At 40.7% G+C, this 18,889-nt stretch overlaps 1 protein-coding gene across 7 annotated transcripts in view; it reads left to right on the top strand.

Annotated features, from left to right (window-relative positions):
- Rapgef4 (Rap guanine nucleotide exchange factor 4) overlaps positions 1-18,889 on the top strand; it is a 306,593-nt gene that overhangs the window by 76,507 nt on the left and 211,197 nt on the right. For 5 of the 7 annotated variants that reach the window (XM_004857683.3, XM_004857682.3, XM_087200374.1 and 2 more), the window contains one exon: positions 4,696-4,842. In XM_004857683.3, coding sequence (XP_004857740.1) covers positions 4,696-4,842 — 147 coding nt within the window. Of the gene's footprint in view, positions 1-4,695; positions 4,843-8,256; positions 11,256-18,889 lie in introns of those variants that run through there. The other 2 variants (XM_004857684.4, XM_087200399.1) reach the window with 1 other exon arrangement.

An 18,889-nucleotide genomic window follows, 5' to 3' on the forward strand; every position in this document is an offset into this window, starting at 1 on the left:
CGTGACTACTTGAGGCTTTGGGGACATCTAGACACAATCCATAACAGAGAGGGTTCAATGCTAAATGTTTCATGTTTCTCTGGTGATTTGGGCTTATGAGATATTCAGTGAATGCATAGATTTGTGATTGAAAAGAATTTACAGGAGTTGAATGATACCTTAACCAATGTTCCTGCTTAGTTTTGGCAAGAGGTACCTCACTTCATGTAACTATCTGAGCAGTACCTGCATAAGAAATGAGACTGAGTAGTCTCTACTTTCACCCTTCCTCTTACTGGCCCCGTCTTGAGCAAGTTACTCACCATCTTTGAGCCTGATTTTGCTTAATTTCTAAAATAGCAGTAGTAATAGTGGTACTGTAGGATTGTTGAACATCCTTACCCCCCAAACCTAAAGGTTGAACATCCCTAACCCCAAAGCCCCAAATCCGCAATGCCCCAAGTGCCAACACGGTGCCACAAGTGGAAGATTCCACATCTGGCCTCATGTGATAAGTTGTAGTCGAAGTGTGGTACACAAACTTTCATGTACAACATGATTAAAAATACTGTATAAAATTATTCTCAGGCTGTGTATACAAGGTATATATGAAACCCAAATGAATTTCCCGTCTAGACTTGGGTCCTGTCCCCAAGGTATCTCATGATATGTATACAAATAGGCCAAACTTTGAAAAAAGTGGGAAATCTGAAGTACTTCTGGTCCCAAGCATTCAGATAAGGGATGCCCAACCTGTATTGGCAATAAGGATATCCACAATTTGTTAAGCATTTGTTTTGAGTCAGATACTGTGCAAAGCACTTTAAATACACAATCTCATTTAACTGTAGTGGAGAATAAAAGCCAAGTGTGTGGCCCAGCTCTCTGCTCACACGCACACAGGTCCCATGCCGACTTGGGCCCAGCAGGAGATGTAGGATGAAGAGTCAGTGGGCAGTTGAGGGGGGTCTGTGTTGTGGAGGGAGGAGGAGGCCTGATCAAGTGGACAGATAGCTAAGAGAGAAGTGGATTAGACAGAAGGAGAAAAACAAATGACATGTCAGTGATCTGCTATAAGTAATTTTTTGAGAGCCATCACCCCTAGTTACATAGAATTGTGTCCGGTAACCAAACATGTTTCATTGACACAGTGAAGTCTTCCCATGTGCACCCAGAGGATCCTGCACTTTTGCTGTGTCTGAGGCAAGTAGGGAGTGACATCCTGGTCTCTGTCACACAAGCCTGTCTAGGAGTGCTGGCTGCTCCTAAGCAAAAAGCTGGAGAAAGGTGCAGGATTCTCCCAAGGTTTTAGTGCAACTGAGGGCTCCCAGCCACCTCTGCTGCCCTGAGCTCTTGTTTCAGGTTGCCCCAGAAGCAGACCTCGAGAAAGGGGCTTGGCTACAAGTAGTTTTTTGGAGATGATCCCAGGGAATGTGGTAAGAGTGTGGGAGAAGCAAGACGGGGAAGGATGGAAGGAAAGCCAGCAAATGCATGTTTCTAAGATAATCTCTTCCATGGGGAACTGGGCTCACTGCCTTGGGACCCATGAGAAACTGAGCAAGGTCAGGGAGCTGTGGGACTTAAGCTCCCACCTGCATTCCTCTTCACAGGAGGATGCACTGGAAAGGCACTAACTGCCTAGCACCCACCTTCAGACACTGCAGATGGTCCAGGTGGGACCCTGGAGCTGGGCGTGGTCTGTCCAGAAAGCTACACTGATTTTTGAGGTGGGGGGAGGATGTCTGGGAGGGCTCCAGTGGCATCTGCTAAACCCACCTTCATATTTTGAAGACATTTAAATTTTTATAATTTCACTTCCCAGTTGAAAGTCCTCAAAATAAATTGCCACTTTACACAAATCAGGACTCCCCTTCACTGTCAGGCCATATTCCCTGCCTAGGTGCTGACTGCTTTCCTGGTCTCTGTATCGCTGAAAACCTTTCCTCCCAGATGGCCTCTCCGAATGTTAATCTGCACACGAGCAGAAGATGAGAAAGTGCTTCTGAAGAGTCCCCATTAAATAAGCATGGAGACAGGCAGACCACTGGAGTATATGTCAGCTTAGAAGCAGTCTCAGGGCTACATTCAGAAACAGAGCCTTTCAGCAGCAGGCTCTGGCCTGCATCAGGCATGTGTTCAGGCTTGGGATTCTGAACTGGAGGATCTGGTTAGATGTTCATGTGCACGCAGGAAGAGTGCTGCACTTCTTCACCCAGATTCACATCCATCCTGCTCACATTTGTCCTGCCTTTCAGCCCACATACCAAGCAACATAACATTAGTTCTGGTGGCTGAGAGGATGTTCGGATGTGTATATGTTCATTTGATAATTTCTTTCTAAGCACACACAGGGCCCTGCCTAGGGTTCCAGTGTAAATAAGGCCACACTGCCAGGGACTACAAAGGCAGCAGTTAGTCTTTGGAGCGGAAATGTTGCTTGGCACCTCTACCTCCCTGTGCCCAATTATCTCAGGGTTCAGCCCATGCCTCCCACACTCATTCTGACTTCCAAGTAAACTTGTCCAAAAATACTCTGAATCTGTTGAAAGTAAAGTTGAAAGTTTGAACTTACAAGTCATACTTCTTTTGCACATGATCTTAGCCAAAAGGCCGAGAAGTGATTCAAATTATTACTATTTTTTTCTTTTTGGTACTGGGGATTGAACTCGGGACCTTGCACTTGCAAGGCAGGAACCAGAACCACTGAGGTACATCCCTGGCTATACTTCTTTTGGATGAAGTTTTCCAGCCTTAGTTCCAAGATCTCACCCTCCCCACCCCCTACTAGGGACGGGACCCAGGGCCTTGAGCCTGCTAAGCAAGCGCTACCATCAGACCATACCCTCAGCCCTAGAATCGTATCTTGTAGTATGTGACTCCTCATCTTTAAAGTTGAGTGGATCAAATGTGAAGGAAAAGATAGAGGGAGGACTGAGCCCATGCTCGGTCTGGTAGGAGAGTGTGTTACTGCAAACGAGGTGGGTGCCAAAGCAAATGACCACTTGTGGGGACCCACTGGCCTGGGCTTCTCCTCACGGAGCAGGCTGGGACCCGGTAAAATACTCTAAGCAGGGTAGTTGGCAATGCCACCGTGATTGAATGTTGTTATACATAAGCCCTGAGTAAGTTGAAATCTCCAGGGAGAAATACAAGAATAAATTCAGTATTTTGTCTTTACTACAAGAGCCATTCGCTAGTAAGAAGAAAAGCTCATGTGAGTCATGCAGTGACAAACTACCTGTGTCAGGGATAAGAGGTAAGAAAGGAAAGGACTAGTTAATCTATAATGAAGAGCTTACACCTTTATAGTTCCTTTGCATGATACCTAGTGAGTAACTGTAGATACCTAACCTGTGTGGATCATGGCAGCAGTAATACTTAAAATGCATCCTTTTCAAGTTTTAAAATAGAACTTAATACTGGAAAAGTGCAAATTAGCCCAAAGAGTTCTTTCAAAAATGTTCAGGTGGTAGAAAAATGAAATAGTCTAATGGAGCCTCCAAGGAATCTGCTATTCTAGAGAATTTGTGAAAGCTTGTGATCTATCACAATTTATCTTGTGTTTTTACTAGAATTTGAAAATTATTTGGAGGTACCTAACTTACAGAGTACTGCTATTTTAGTTCTGAGTATATTTTTTCAGAATGAATTTGTTTGCAGTTGCCTTTCTGAAAAATGTTATTAGCAGGCTAGTCTTAAAATTTCCTCTTTGATTCTTTTCTGGAATATTGATTTTATTTTCCTGAACATAATTTTATGTGGTAATAGATGTGCAGAAACCATTTGCCATGGTTCAAGAAACTGGATTCTTATGGGCATTTGTCTTTGTAATGTGATTACAGAGTCACTAACTTGATCTTAATAACATTTGCCTATTATGGTATAGTAGATGTATGAAAGAAAAACTGTGCCTTCTAACTCAGAGGATTACCCTTGTGTATCTCCCTTAGTTTAGAATACCTCGCAAAATTAATGTCCAGGTGATTTTGAGTGGCTGTTTGCATTATTTGAAACTAGTTAGGATTAAATCCAAACATTATCACCATTGTTGCATGTAGAGAAGAAATTACTTTTTTAGCAGTCCTTTAGAAACTTTTTAATCACTGATTCATGGCATATTATAAATTAGACACACTGTACTTCATCAGATGCTGTTTTTACTATGTTATGGATGCAGGAAGCAGCATGATACCGAAAGCTTGGAATCCACTGTCAAACTTGATTAGAATCTTGCACAACCACTTACTTCCTGTGTGAACTGGGGCCCTGTGCATCCACCACTCAGATCCTCATAGTGGCATCCCTATTTCAGTTTCCTATTTAAATACTACAACCGAGTCCATCTTCAGTAGATTTCACACTACATTGAACAAAAGGAGCCAGATGTATCAAGAATGTATGGTCTGTTTCCATTCACCTCAAGTTCTGAAACAGGCAAAACCCCTTTAAGATGATAGAAATCAGGACAGTGATTTCCTCTAGAAGAGTCTGGACTAAAAAGGAGTTACAAAAGGAAACTTTTGGGTCTGATGGAAGAAATGCTTTACATCTTGACTTGGGTGGTGAGTACACCAGTGTATATACTTGCCCAAATGTTTGGAATTGTACATTTAAGTCAGGTGTTTTATTTTGTACAAATTATACTTCACGGAAAAGACAGTTCACTCATCCATTAAATGTTTAGTTTTCTAATGACCATTTTTTGGGAATTCTCAGGATGCTGTGACCATCTGTACCCTGGGGATCGGGACAGCCTTTGGAGAGTCCATTCTGGACAACACACCCCGCCATGCGACCATCGTTACTAGGGAGAGCAGTGAACTGCTCCGCATTGAGCAGAAGGACTTCAAGGCACTATGGGAGGTGAGCGCCCAGGCTTCTTTGTCAATTAATGCAGTTTCAGACAAGAAAGGGAGCTGCCACATGGATAATGGCATTACAGTCAAGCCTTAATGTGTTCCGTTCTGAGCTGGTAGATGGAATTTAATTTTCAAAACTTGTTTTTGAAATGAGTGAGTGAAAAAGCCATTTTGACACAAGACGTCTTTTTTTTTTTAATTTAGTGCTTGCTCAATTTTCTGTAGTTTGACATACCTTATAATTATTTCTTGAATGACCATAGAGTGTTTTCTGTATTTTCTCCCTTCCTATTCCACAGATGTATTCTTAACCAGGGAACAAAATACTTTGACATTTTCTTTTGCATTTTAAAATTCATTATTGACACGTTCCCCAGGAAAGTGGAATGAATGGGGTTAACATCTGCTTCATTTAAATGCTTTTAAAAATGATGTGCCCTATAATAAGGTATGGGAAATGGAGGTACATAAAAATGTCTGATTACTTGCCAACTTCAGAATGCAGAGGTGGCACAGCAGTAGATGGATGCAACTGGTCCTGGTGGCTTTTGCAAGTTACTGATGCTTACCTGTGTCCCTTAGGGTACCATGCTCATTTACAGGAAGTGTCAGGGATAAAACATCTTCCGTGCAGTCATGGCAAGTGGAGCATTTATAAAGGCCCAGTGAAGCCTCGCATCTTTCATGCTCATTCCTTTTGCTTCTGATTTTAACTTGTGGTTGCTCCTCGTCTTTGTCCTTGGCTCAGTATGTCCGAAGTTAACCCATCGAGCTGGCAGGCTTCATCATTTGTCCCAGTGTGGCTAAGATTTTAAACTTGATCTAAAGAGAATTTTGTGTAATCAAATAGTTTCCTCCAGAGCCAAACAAATGATAGATGCGTTCAGGGAGCCAGCCTGCAGGTGAATGAGTGGTGCTTTGCCTTAAAAGTCGGGGAAAGCGTTGGAAGGCCTTGGTGGTGGGACCTGTTACTTTTATTCTTGGCAGTAGTGAATAAATTGCAGGGTTACTTGTTTGAAATGTTTCTCTTAGAAAATATTAAAGAGCTCCCACCGCTCTGTAAAGTTCAGAGACAAAAGCCAGTTTTAGGAAGGAAAAGTGAAAGTCGGTTTGCATGAAGTGTGTGTGGAGAGGTTTTTCTGTCAATTAGAAGGGACCAAGCTTGAGGCAAATAAGCCATTTTGGGGAGGAATCTTTCATTTTAAAAGGTAAACTGAAAAGTCTTTTTCAAAAGGGAAATTTGGGGATCTGGTTCAAGAATGAAAATGATTCCTACCTGTGATGTGTGTCATCATAGCCACTTTTGTCTGGGATGACTTACTCAAGTTGCTGATAGAAGACAGCTTATGGGAATATTAGAGAATTTATTTTAATGAGGAGCCCTCAGTGCTGTGAAGGAATTTCTTGAGAAGTTGTGCCTATGAAATAAATGTTCAAACAAAATAAAAAAGAATAGTGCAATGAGCACCCATTCATAACCCCCCACCCCATTCAGCAGTTGTTAACATGCAACATATCTGCTTTAACTTTGTGGTTTTGTTTTTGCTTTTTGCAAAGCCACTTTAATGCAAATGATAGATGTCATGAAATTTCATCCTAAATATTCAGCATGTATCTAAAGAAAATAGACTGTCCTGCTGCATACTCATAATACTATTTTCTCACCTACAAGAGTATTGATAATATCCTAATATCATCTAATACTCAGTCTATGTTTTAAATTTTCCCAACTCTTCCAAAAATATCTTTTGTAGCTTTTTAAAACAAGGCATTACGTGGAATCATATATTTGATTGTTATACTTAAACCTTTCTTTTCTCTGCCTGTCTGCTCTCTCCTTCGCTTCCTTTTTCTCCTCCATTCCCTTGGCATTGACTTCCTTAAAACAACAGCTCAACTTTCCCCCAATTCAAGATTTGTCTGATTATTTTCTCATGGTGTCTTCTTTTAAACCTCTACCCAAGTTTTCTGTAAGTAAAAGTTAAGGCAATAGCTTAATTAGACCGAGTGAAACGTTTTTTGGCAAGAAAGCATGAAGGGTAATGTTGAGTACAGCAGGGGCTCTTGATGTCTGCTTGCCCCGCCCTTGGTGATGCTGTTTGATCCCTGGTAAGTTGTACCTGAGTATGTTTTAGGGCTATTTTCCACAGACTTCCCCAAAAGGAAAGTTATTAAATGGGGACATTGGTACTGAAGGCCTTCATTGCTATCTAAAACCTTACCAATTGGTTTTGGCTCGGTGGGTCCAGGGACTCTTCCAAAACCTTCAGGTGGGATTTCTGATCTGCCTTGTCAGTGACTTGAGTGTGCTAGGATGAGATTCAGAGAGCTGTTCAGAGCTGAGGAGCCTAGGTAGGGTTTTCAGTCTGACTTCTTTTACAGGGGAGGGACTGGAATCTCATAGTGAGAAATTAGTCAGATGCCTCATTTCATTTGCTTGTTCATGCAGCTAAGTGCAGAGGGTGAATTAGGTGTTCAGTCAGTGTTTTGACTATTTAAAGCGAGAATGCAATAAACCCTATTATCTCACAGCTCATTTATTAGAACTATACTGATGTGATTGCCCCTACATATACATACATACATAATCCAAGTACTTTCAGATAGAAAGACTGAATGATGTTTAGTTTACTGTTCATTTATTTAAAAAATGCCTCATGTCTTCTGTGTGTCAGGTATCAGGGAACAAGATTGACAGAATGTTGTTTTCGGGGCAAGGGCTTCTACCTTACTTGGAAGCAAGAGAGAATAAAAAAAAATAAAGTCAGTAATATAATTTCTGAGTATTACATATCATTAACGTTAAATACATTTTACCTCTAGTCTTTGAATGTTGGTGATCCTTTTATGGCATTGATAGCACTGATCTGCAAGCAAAACATTTGATAACCAAAAGACCCATTCTCTGATTGTGTTAGTTAATAGAGTTTATAACGCAGCCATCTATTGTACTATCAGTAGTACCTGTTAGCAAAATTAAAACCCAACTCATACTGTCATCTGAAATCCACATTAGCTTGGTCAACCACATATCAGAAGAGAAGGACTATGTGGGGAAGGATTATGTAGCTTCTGGATTCAAGTGGAATCACTGAACTGTGGGACCCATCAAGAAGAACTGTGTGGTGGTGGGTTATGCTCTTCATTATCCAGCAAAGGGGTTAACATCTCTAGTGTCAAAGGTCAGAGTCAGGGTTGGTCAGAGGTTCCAAACTGGGAAAATGAGGGGAGCTCAACAGTGATTTCAATTTGTCTGTTCATCTCGTTTGACTGTTTGCTTTTGATGAATGTATGGTGGACCCATTGTATGGCAAGCACCCTTGTATTCTGTTTTGGGTCCTATATATGCTCTTGACGTCATTTAAAAGGGCTGAAACCTAGCATGTTCTGAGTTACTTCCAGCTGAAAATTATGGCTCCCAGTCATTACAAGGTAGCACAAGCTAAAAATAGTTGTTTCTTTTGAAGTATTTTCATGACATACTTTCACTTTTAGTGAATGTGTCCTGTGCTTCAGACTATAACAACAGCACAAACGTAGGGAACTCCTGTTCTCTACAGGTCAAAGAGAAGTTTCCCAGGCTCCTACAGTGATGCCCTCGGAGAGCCACCTCTGAGGTTTTGAAATCCAGTGACATCCCAAATACCTCTTGCTTTATATTGCCTCTTATGTTGTCAGTAAAAAAAATGCAGTACTCACCGTATTTGAAACTTGTCATAAATGTATCCAGTAGCACTTATGCAGGTGTCTCTGCAAATACATCCCATAAAATAAACATTTCCCAAAATATAACTGAGGTAGCAGCTTGATGCTTTTCTTTGTGCCTAGTATCTTTCCTAATGTCAACTACTTTCTTTTCTCTTTCCATATTTTAGTTTTCAATTCATGGTCAGATTTGAGGGTGTGGGTTGGTCCATCTGAAAGTCAGGTCATGCTTTCTTAGCTTGAGTGAGTGGTGGTACATTTATTTGGAGTTGGTCACTAACACCTCCCTCCTTCCTCTCCCTCCCCTTTGATGGTATGACTTATATAGATTACCCAAAGTATAAAGCATCTCATCTCTCAGTAACATCTTAGGAGGGTGGAAGAGACAGGGCAGAGAAGGGAGGGGAGAGTTGGAGGTAATGTTCCTGAATTATATCCAGAAGAAAATTAATTTAAAAGTCTTGGGATACCATTTTTAGTTCTTGAGACCATTGGACTTTATAATTTAAACTCTGACACTAGTGGCATCTTATACTCTCAGTGAGGAAGTTAAATGGCAAAGCAGTTAAGTGTAGGCTTGGGAATTTAAACCAGTTATTATTATTATTTTTTTTTTGGTACCAGGGATCGAACTCGGGTCCTTGCGCTTGCACAGCAGGCGATGAAACCACTGAGCTAAATCCCTGGCCCCTTTAAACCAGTTATTAATAGTTGATCCAAGATTATAGGTATTTATGATGGATGGTGGCTCTTGGAATAAATATAAAACTGACCTACTACTTAAGTCCATGAATATATTCTCAGCACATGTGGTATAGAAGGTTTCCAATGGCTTAGCATAACAAAGAGGGTTTTTTGTTTGTTTTCTTTCTTACTTTGTGTGTAATGCTGTCTGAGGGTGCTTTCGGTTTGTGACATGTCTTGACATCTTTGCATGAAATAGTTCACATACATGAAATTGGCTGAGGTGATGTGTGCAGGAAGTAGATGAGAGAGGCAGTTTTGGTCAAATCTGTAAAAGTTGTGACTGAGAGTCCTTGAATTGTCTACCACCTGTTTACCAGTGTTTCAATTGTGTGAACATCTTTCTGGGAAAAAAAATTTCCTTTACTGTGAGTCATGTTTAAACATGTTCAAAATAATAATAATAATGCTTATGAATGGATTCTTTGAAAATTCAAAGACAGTAGTAAAATGAGTCTTTAAAAATAAAGGCAATATTTTCTGTTTGGAGTCAGATCTGTGTCACAGTACAAACGGTTTCTTAGTTGTAATTGTTATCCAGGAATCTCTTGGTAGACTATTGAGATTTTAGTTTAAACAGGGCAAAACATGTCACAGAGAACTATTATCTGGATGTAATGACTGGTGTAGTCGAGTTTATTCCTCCAGAGTGTTTGTGGTCTAAGTTAATATATATATATTTTTTGAGTCTAAGTTAATATTGTCACTAACTGAAAGTCTCTCTCATGCTTTATGAGATATAAAACTGAATGGTAAAAATAAGACAAAAAAGTAAGAAAGAAGTCCATTTCTATCTTAGGAAAAAAAAACAGTAAACAGGGATATATCTAAAAGCAATGAATGCCATTGAAGAACTATGTTTACACCTATCTCCAGTCCATAATTTTCAGAGTGGTATTCTTTTTTCTAGAAGATTCTACTAGGTATGTCGGCACTGATTAAAAGCTTTTTAGTTATTTCTGTTTAGTGCCTCACTTAGAACAGATCCAGGAAAAAACCCTTTTCCATTAATAATATTTCAAGCCACTGTGAGAATGAGAACTGTTGAAACAACAGCAGTGTATTCTTTGCTGATGTGCTTTAGAAGCCATTTAGAGTAATACCTTCCAGAAGGCATCTGCTCCTGCTTGTATAGGCTTGATGCGCCTGTCTGGGGATGTCAGAGAAATGAAAGCCAGATACCTAAAACATAGTATCTCAGGACATAAATGTCTCAGGAGTTCCTTGGGTGGATTTTTAAAATTTTATTTATCGTGCTCACAATCTCAGGTTGTTTCACTTTTGCATTTGTGGTAGGCTCGCCAGTGGACTGGCTTTCAGAAGAATTTAAGGCCTGAGATATTGAGGCAGGACAGGTTGTCCAGCCAGTGTATTCCACCCTTGGGACCCACACCCTCATCCTCCCAAGGCAGCAGCCCGTGCTTACTTTTGGCAACTTCTGGGCTTGTACTGTAGGGTTGACTTCCTAGGCCAGAAATTTGCATCAAAGGGCTAAGAAAAATATATCCAAAAATAAACATGAAAGCCAAGACTTCATGCCAGGAACTCCAGCCACACACATCCTGTTGGCTGGATCTCTTGTCTCTCTCCTACAGCTCTGATTCTTTTAAACCGAGCGGAAGCCTGCTCTGATGACTTGGACCTTATGTCAGCACCCAGGTCTCTCTCCTGTGTCCTCAAGCTTTTTCATAGAGTGGCAAAATGTTTCAAATCCTGAAAGGAAGGGAGTGAAGTTACTAGGAGCTAACTAAGGTTAGAAAAAAAAAAGAAATCTTTTATTACCTCTGACTGGGCTTTCCTGGAGAGCCTTCAGTGTCGCTCCCTTGGAGTGAGAGGCACTCGGCAGCAGATGTGAACGGGGACCTGGCGGCAAAGAAGGTCCATTTTGCTGTCCAGAGAACGAATAATTATTCACCGGATGTCTGAGAGCTTGGAGAGACGGAAAAAGAAGGACGTATGCTCTACAAGGTCAGAAGGGGTCTTGTATTCTCTAGTGAAGAATGACAGAGTAGGGAAATATTACCTGTCACAGTTGGCATTTGATTTGAGGAATTATTCTCAAACATCTCTGGCTTTTCTAATTATGTTCTATCAGACCGAAATCTGTGCCATGGCACTGCCATAATTTGATTTCGTCTTTGTTTGTGGTGTCTGTGTTGTGTGTGCGCGTGTGTGTGTGGGGGGGGTAGCAGCTCCTCTTATAGTGAAGGATGTTTATTTAGCCACATGAGCTTCAATATGTTTCTAGAAGATAAATAGAATAGTAACTCAGCAGAATTACAGTTATCACATCATTATTAAATATGTATGTTTAGTGACATATTTGAATGGCATATGTTAAAAATGAATTTTGGGCAAGGGAACAGATTGGTGGTTATCTTGGCTGTAGTTCTTGGACTGAATAAAGTCCTCGGTGTTTATGGGATTCTGTTAAATTATTGATAACTTGCAGTCCTACCCAAGCTGCGATCTCACTCCTCTCTGAAGATGATCAGGGGTCTGAACAGATCAAGGCTTGGCTGGCAGGTGGCAGGAATGCCCAGATGTTGCCCAGTAGGTGTGTTAGCAGGACACCATGGCCAGCAGACATTCTTAGCTGAGGCTCCCTCGGGTGTTTGTTTCCAGCGTGTGCTGTGCTACTCTGGTCTGGTGGCAGTTGTGCTAACAGAGGTTCTAAGGTGCCTCTTTGGCTGTTCTGCCCCGTGCTGTTGACAGCTCTCCCAGCCTGACCCCTGCACTTTGACTTCACAATAGCCCTCCTCATTCCCTCAGTGTACCCCCTGGGCAGTGTGCCCTTCGATAGATGCTCAGCTCATTCCTAAGACTCTTCTGTCAAAACAGCAAGCATGCTTAGCTCCCACCTCATGGCCATTCAGAGTCCACCCTGCCTGCCTCTTCTGTGGTTTATGATCTAGTGAAGACAGAGAAGCATAGACACAAATACAAGGTAAAGCTAAGGGGAGGCAAACTGAAAAATACTCTGAGAAAGATGGTGTGATAAAGGTCATAGGGGAAGCCAGGGGAAAGTGATTTCTACCCAGAGTCTCTTTCTCATCGAGAGAGAGAGAGAGAGAGAGAGAGAGAGAGAGAGAGAGAGAGAGAGAGAGAGAGAGAGAGAGAAAGTGTTAGAGTTTGTTAGAGTTAGTTCTGGTTCTGAATTCTTGTGTGGCAAGCAAGGCTTTTTCTCAATAACCCTAAAGGATTGGGGCCACTTAACCAAATGACAGCATTGGATGCAGGGCAGGGCTCCTTCCTCTGAGATTGTGTGGCTATAGGTCACTGCTCCTTTTCCTCCCCCTCCCCCTCTCCCCCCATTCTCCTCCTCCTCCTCTTCCTCCCCTTGCCCTTCCCCCTCCCCCTTTCCCCTCCCCTTCCTCCTAGCTGGGCCCCTGGGCAGGTTTAGGGAGTGCTCAGCCTTACTGAGGAGGGTGTCATGTGCTGTACTTCAGAGGCCCGGTTTTGGTTTGTGTTTGTTTTCAGTCATCATCTGGAAAAACCTACTCTGAAATTCAGTAGGCCCCTAGGCAACCAGAGGAACTCATGGTATGGACTGGAGGACAATGTTAAGCTCTTTATGTGTAGAAAGCCTTATTCATAGTCATGGGACTTTCTTGCTCCCATGAGCCCAAATTCCACTCATGTGCTGTCCCCAGGCTGCTGTGAGAGGTTAAGGCACTGGACAGAGGTCTAACACTGAGGAAAGAACAGAAACAAGCCTGGTCACAATGCTGGCCAATAAGTTCCTACAGTCTTGCCCCTGGTTAATCTCATTGACCTCAGTATTTTGAGCTGTCTAGACCAAGCCACTAAATGCAAGACAGACCTTCCAAAGGCCATTCATGTGGCCAAGTGGTCTGGCTTGAAATTCTGATCTATTCCTGGCTTAAAGCAACTCTGCTGGATGCCTTTTGCAGAGCTTCCTGGGCCACAGACACCTGACTTCAGTTCTGTCTTGGTGATTGGAGGTGTCCAAGTTAATGCCGATTGATTACTTATGTGCCTTACATATTGGAAAATATAATGTCTTCCTCCTCTTTTTAGTTTGCAATGAAAGAAAGCAAAGCCACAAATTTTCTGAATGGAAAGGATAGAATACAGGGTAGTGGTTTGTATTGTATCAAAATATGAAAGGCAAGAACTCTTTGGTGTCTTTCCTCATTTATAGTTGTAGTTCTTTTAACTGGTTCCAAGTTAGAATTTACTAGGGAACTTTCTTTTTTCTTTTCTTTTAAAAAAATTCCCATGCCGTCCAGCTGGGAGTGGTGGCACATGCCTGTAATCCCAGCACTCAGGAGGCCGAGGCAGGAGGACCACCTCGAGTTCGAGGCCAGCCTGGGCTACATAGTGAGTTAAAGGCCAGCCTGAACTGCAAAAGGAGACTCTGCCTCAAAAAAAAAAAAGATAAGAAAAGAAAAAAAAAGAAAAGAATCTCATGCCGGCACCTTCCCTAGGTATTTCACAATTTTTTAAAATTTAAAAACTTAAAAATTCATTTTATAAAGATATCTTATTGTCATCACAGAGGATTTGAAAAATAAACATGAAATAAGCCATAATGTGTTTAGTGAGTGGTGCTGGCCACGTGAATTGAATGAGTTTTATAAGCCTCTTCTTGGTTCAAAAACTCTTTGAATGTTATTATTTAAAGTCTTAAATTTTTAAATATGAAAAGTTTTTGGCTTCAGACATCTTTAATTATATATTGTGTGGAATTGGTTCTTATGACCTCTGGGGGGACCTTGTATTAGGATCTGTAACAGATTTTCCTTGGACATTTTCCTGAGTGTTTGCACGGTGGTCTCCTCTTTCCCTCGGGGCTTGGCTTCCCTTAGGGTCCCAGGGTTAGGTGGCAGAGGGTGCCAGTCCAGGGCTCTTGCTTTCTCCCCTCCCAAACGTAGCTCTAAGCCTTGAGGTGGGGAGAACTATACCACCGAACAGCAGCGTGATCTTTTTTTTTGTATTAAATTCTTTTATTGGTACATTGTAGGTATACAACACAATTACATTTCTCATTGGGAATTGAACCTTTACATAATGCATCTTGGTTCTTATTTTTTCCCCATTCCTAGCCCTTCCTTCATGCCCTCCACCCTTCCCTATTTATAAAGACTTTATTTCCATTTTTTCCATTTCTCATCATTTTTCCTTTCCCTTCTTTCCTTTCCCCTGCTCCTCCCACTACTCCTACCCCTTTGGATCTTTTCTTCCTATTTTACAGTATCGATTATTCATTCTAATCATTGGTACATTTTAGGTATACAATATAATGACATTCATCATTGGAAATTTGCACCTTTACATAGTCTCTCTTGGTTCTTACTTTTCACCCTCACCCAGCCTTCCCTTCAACCCCTCCATTCCTCCCTATTTACAAAGATTTTGTTCCTATGTTTCCGTTTTCTCATATTAATCCCATTCCCTTCTATCCTTGCCCCAGCCCTCCCACTTCCTTCCCCTTTGCCCCTTTTCTTCCTATTTCACATGACCTATTATACATTTAGTCCTTAATTACACTTTCAGTTTCTCACGCCAGAGAAACTATTCGTTATTTACACATGTGTGTCCTGTTTATTTCAGTTAAGAGTATGGCCTCGATATGCATCCACTTAGCTATAAATGTCTCTAATTTCTCATTTTTTATGGCTGAGTAGTACTCCATTTTATAAAAAACACATTTTCTTTATCCAGTCTCCAGTTGATGGGCATTTGGGCTGTTTCCAAGTTTTAGCTGTTACAAACTGCGCTGCTATGAACATGGGCACACATATATCACTGTGGTATGATTCTTTTAATTCTTTGGGGAAGATCCCCAGCAGTGGAATAGCTGGGTCAAATGGGACTTCCAGTCCTAGTTCTTTGAGGTATCTCCATACTGATTTCCACAGTGGTTGCACCAGTCTACACTCCCATCAGCAGTGGAGCAGGGTTCCTCTTTCCCCACAGCCCCGCCAGCATTTGTTATTGGTTGATTTCATGATAGCAGCCATTCTTTCTGGAGTGAAGTGGAATCTCAGCGTTGTTTTCCTTTGCATCTCTTGAATGACCAGGGATGTTGAACATTTTTTCATGTATTTATTTGCTATTTCTACTTCTTTATCTGAGAAATGTCTGTTCATTTCAGATGCCCATTTTTGGATTGGGTCTTTAGATTTGGAAGGTCTGATCTTTTTAAGTTCTTTATAGATTTGAGATAGTAGACCTTTGTCTGAGGAAGAGCAGGTGAAGATTTTTTCCCACATTGTGGGTTGTCTCTTCACACTGCTGGTGGTTTCACTTGCTGTGCAGAAGCCTTTTAATAAGAAGAGATCCCATTTGTTGATTGTTTGTGCTAGTTCACGGGCAACTGAGGTTTTGTTCATAAAATCTTTTCCTACACCGATGTCTTTAAGGGTTCTACCTAATCTCTGTTCCAACTGGTTCAGAGTTTCTATTTTAATATTTAGATCTTTAATCCATTTTGATTTTAGTTTAGTGCATGGTGAGAGATATAGGTCTAGTTTTAATCTTTGGCAAGTTGAAGCCCGATTTTTTCAGCACCATTTATTAAAGAGGCTATCTTTCCTCCAGTGAGGGTGTTTGGCTCCTTTGTCGAAGATGAGATGGCTGAGTGTGTCTGGCGTTGTTTCTGCATCTTCTAATCTGTTCCACTGGTCCTCAAGTCTGTTTCTTTGCCAGTACCATGTTCTTTTTATCACAGTAGCTTTGTAGTAGAGTTGCAGGTTGGGGATTGTGATAACCCCTGCCATGTCTCTGTTACCTAGAATTGCTTTTGCTATTCTGGGTCTCTTCTTGCTCCAAATGAATTTTTGGATTGTTTTCTCGAGGTCTATGAAGTATGCTGCTGGGATCTCAATTGGAATTGCATTAAATCTATATAGCAGTTTTGGAAGTATGGCCATTTTCACTATATTAATCCTTCCTACCCAGAAGCAGGGGATGTTTGTCCATTTTCTGATATCATCTTCAATCTCTCTTTTCAGAGTGCCATAGTTTTTAGAGAAGAGGTCTTTGATTTCTTTCATTAGGATGATTCCTAGGTATTTCAGTTTTTTGGATGCTATTGTGAAAGGAATTATTTGCCCTATTTCTCTCTCAGTGAGTCTGTCATTGGAGTAGAGGAAAGCTATTGATTTTTGTGTGTTGACCTTGTAACCAGCTACTTGACTGAATTTGCTTATTAAGTCTAGAATACTTTTGGTGGAGTTCTTGGGGTCTTCTATATGGAGTATCATGTCATCTGCAAATAATGACAATTTGACTTCTTCATTTCCTATCTTTATTCCTTTTATTTCTTTCTCTTGTCTAATTGCCATGGCTAATGTTTCCAGAACTATATTGAACAAGAGTGGTGATAGTGGACATCCTTGTCTTGTTCCTGATTTTAGTGTGAAGGATTTCAGTTTTTGACCATTTAGTATGATATTGGCTGTTGGTTTTTCATAGATGGCTTCTATCAGTTTGAGGTAGAGACCATCTAGTCCAATTTGTTGTAGGGTTTTTATCATAAATGCATGTTGGATTTTGTCAAATGCTTTTTCTGCATCTTTGGAGATAATCATATGGTTTTTGTCCTTGTCTCTATTGATATAGTGTATTACATTGATTGATTTGTGTATATTGAACCATCTCTGCATCCCTGGGATGAATCCCACTTGATCAGGGTGTATGATCTTCTTGATGATCTTCTGCATTCTGTTTGCCATTATCTTATTAAGGATTTTTAGGTCTACGTTCATTAATGAGATTGGCCTATAGTTCTCTTTTTCAGTTGGGTCCTTCTCTGCTTTGGGGATCAAGGTGATGCTTGCTTCCAGGGATGAATTTGGGAGTATTGCTTCTCTTTCAATTTCACTGAAGAGTTGAAAGAGTAGTGGCAGCAGTTCCTCTCTAAATGTCTTGTAGAATGCAGCAGAGAAGCCATCAAGGCCCAGGCTTTTCTTAGTTGATAAGTTTTTAATTACATTTTCAGTTTCATTGGTTGATATTGGGTTGTTCAGAATTTTTAGGTCTTCTTCGTTCAACTTTGGTAATTCATATGTATCTAGGAATCTGTCCATTTCTTCTGTGTTGTCCATCTTGTTGGCATATAGGTTCTGGAAGGTAGGTATTGATGATCCTCTGGATTTCTGCTGGGTCTTTTGTCATTTCACCCTTTTCATTCCTAATTGCATGGATTTGGGCCTTTTCTTTCCTTTTTCTGACAAGGTTGGCTAAAGGTTTGTCAATTTTGTCGATTCTTTCAAAGAACCAACTCTTGGCTTCATTGATTTTTTTGTATCGTTCTCTTAGTCTCCATTGCATTGATTTCTCCTCTGATCTTTATAATTTCCTCCCTTGTATGAGCTTTGGGGTTGTCCTGTTCTTCTTTTTCTAGAAGCTTGAGGTTCAGCATCAGGTTGTTTAATTGGGCTCGTTCTGTTTTCCTAATATGTGTATTCACTGCTATGAATTTCCCTCGTAAGACAGATTTCATTGTGTCCCATAGATTCCAGTATGTTGTATTGTCATTGTCATTTAATTGAAGGAACTGTCTGATTTCTTCTTTAATTTCCTCTGTGACCCATTGGTTATTCAGAAGTGTGTTGTTCAATTTCCACGTGTGTATGACATTTTTTGAGTTTCTTTTGCTATGGATCTCCAATTTCATGGTACTATGGTCTGATAATATACAGGGGATAACTTCAATTCCTTTGCACTTACTTAAACATGTTCTATGTGTGAGTATGTGGTCAATTTTGAGAATAAGCCATGTGCAGCTGAGAAGCATGTGTATTCTGATTTTGTGGGGTGGAAGACTCCGTAAACATCTGTTAAGTTCATTTGTTCAAGAGTTCGATTGAGTTCTTGTATTTCATTACTTATTTTTAGTCTAGTTGATCTATCTATTTGTGACAGTGGGGTGTTGAGGTCCCCCACTACACTTGTATTAGTGCATGTATGACTTTTCATATCTGTTAGTATTTGTTTTATATAGTTGGGTGCACTAGTGTTTGGTGCATAGATATTTATGATTGTCATCTCTTCCTCTTGGATTGTTCCCTTTACAAAGATGTAGTGTCCTTCTTTGTCTCTCTTAATCAGTGTTGGTTTGAAATCTACTTGATCTGCAAAGAGGATAGTTACTCCTGCTTTTTTGGGGGTTCCTGTCACATGGAGTATTGTTTTCCACCCTTTAACTTTCAGTCTATGAGTTTCCTTTTGAATGAAGTGTGTTTCTTGTATGCAGCATATTGTTGGATTTTGCTTCTTGACCCATTCTGCCAGTCTATTTCTTTTGATTGGTGAATTGAGACCCTTAACATTGATGGTTATAACTGAAACATATTGACTTGTCATTGCCATGCCTTTTTCTTTTTGTTGGGTTCTCCTCCTTTCCATTTAGTTTCTTGTCATGCCAGATGGGTTCATTCTGCTTTGCTTCCTGGGGTTGTGATCCTCAGTGTCTGTTCCTAGGCTATTGTGTAAAATTCTTTGGAGTGCTGGTTTGGTATTCACGAAGTTCCTAAGGTGCTCTTTGTCATGAAAGTATCTTATTTCTCCATCCATTTTGAAAGATAGTTTTGCAGGGTACATCAATCTGGGTTGGAGGCTGTTTTCTTTTA

This window comes from Heterocephalus glaber, unplaced genomic scaffold (assembly GCF_053883595.1).
Source record: "Heterocephalus glaber isolate CG9 unplaced genomic scaffold, H.glaber_assembly_v1.0 deba00000347, whole genome shotgun sequence".
In the NCBI taxonomy this organism is placed as follows: domain Eukaryota; kingdom Metazoa; phylum Chordata; class Mammalia; order Rodentia; family Bathyergidae; genus Heterocephalus; species Heterocephalus glaber.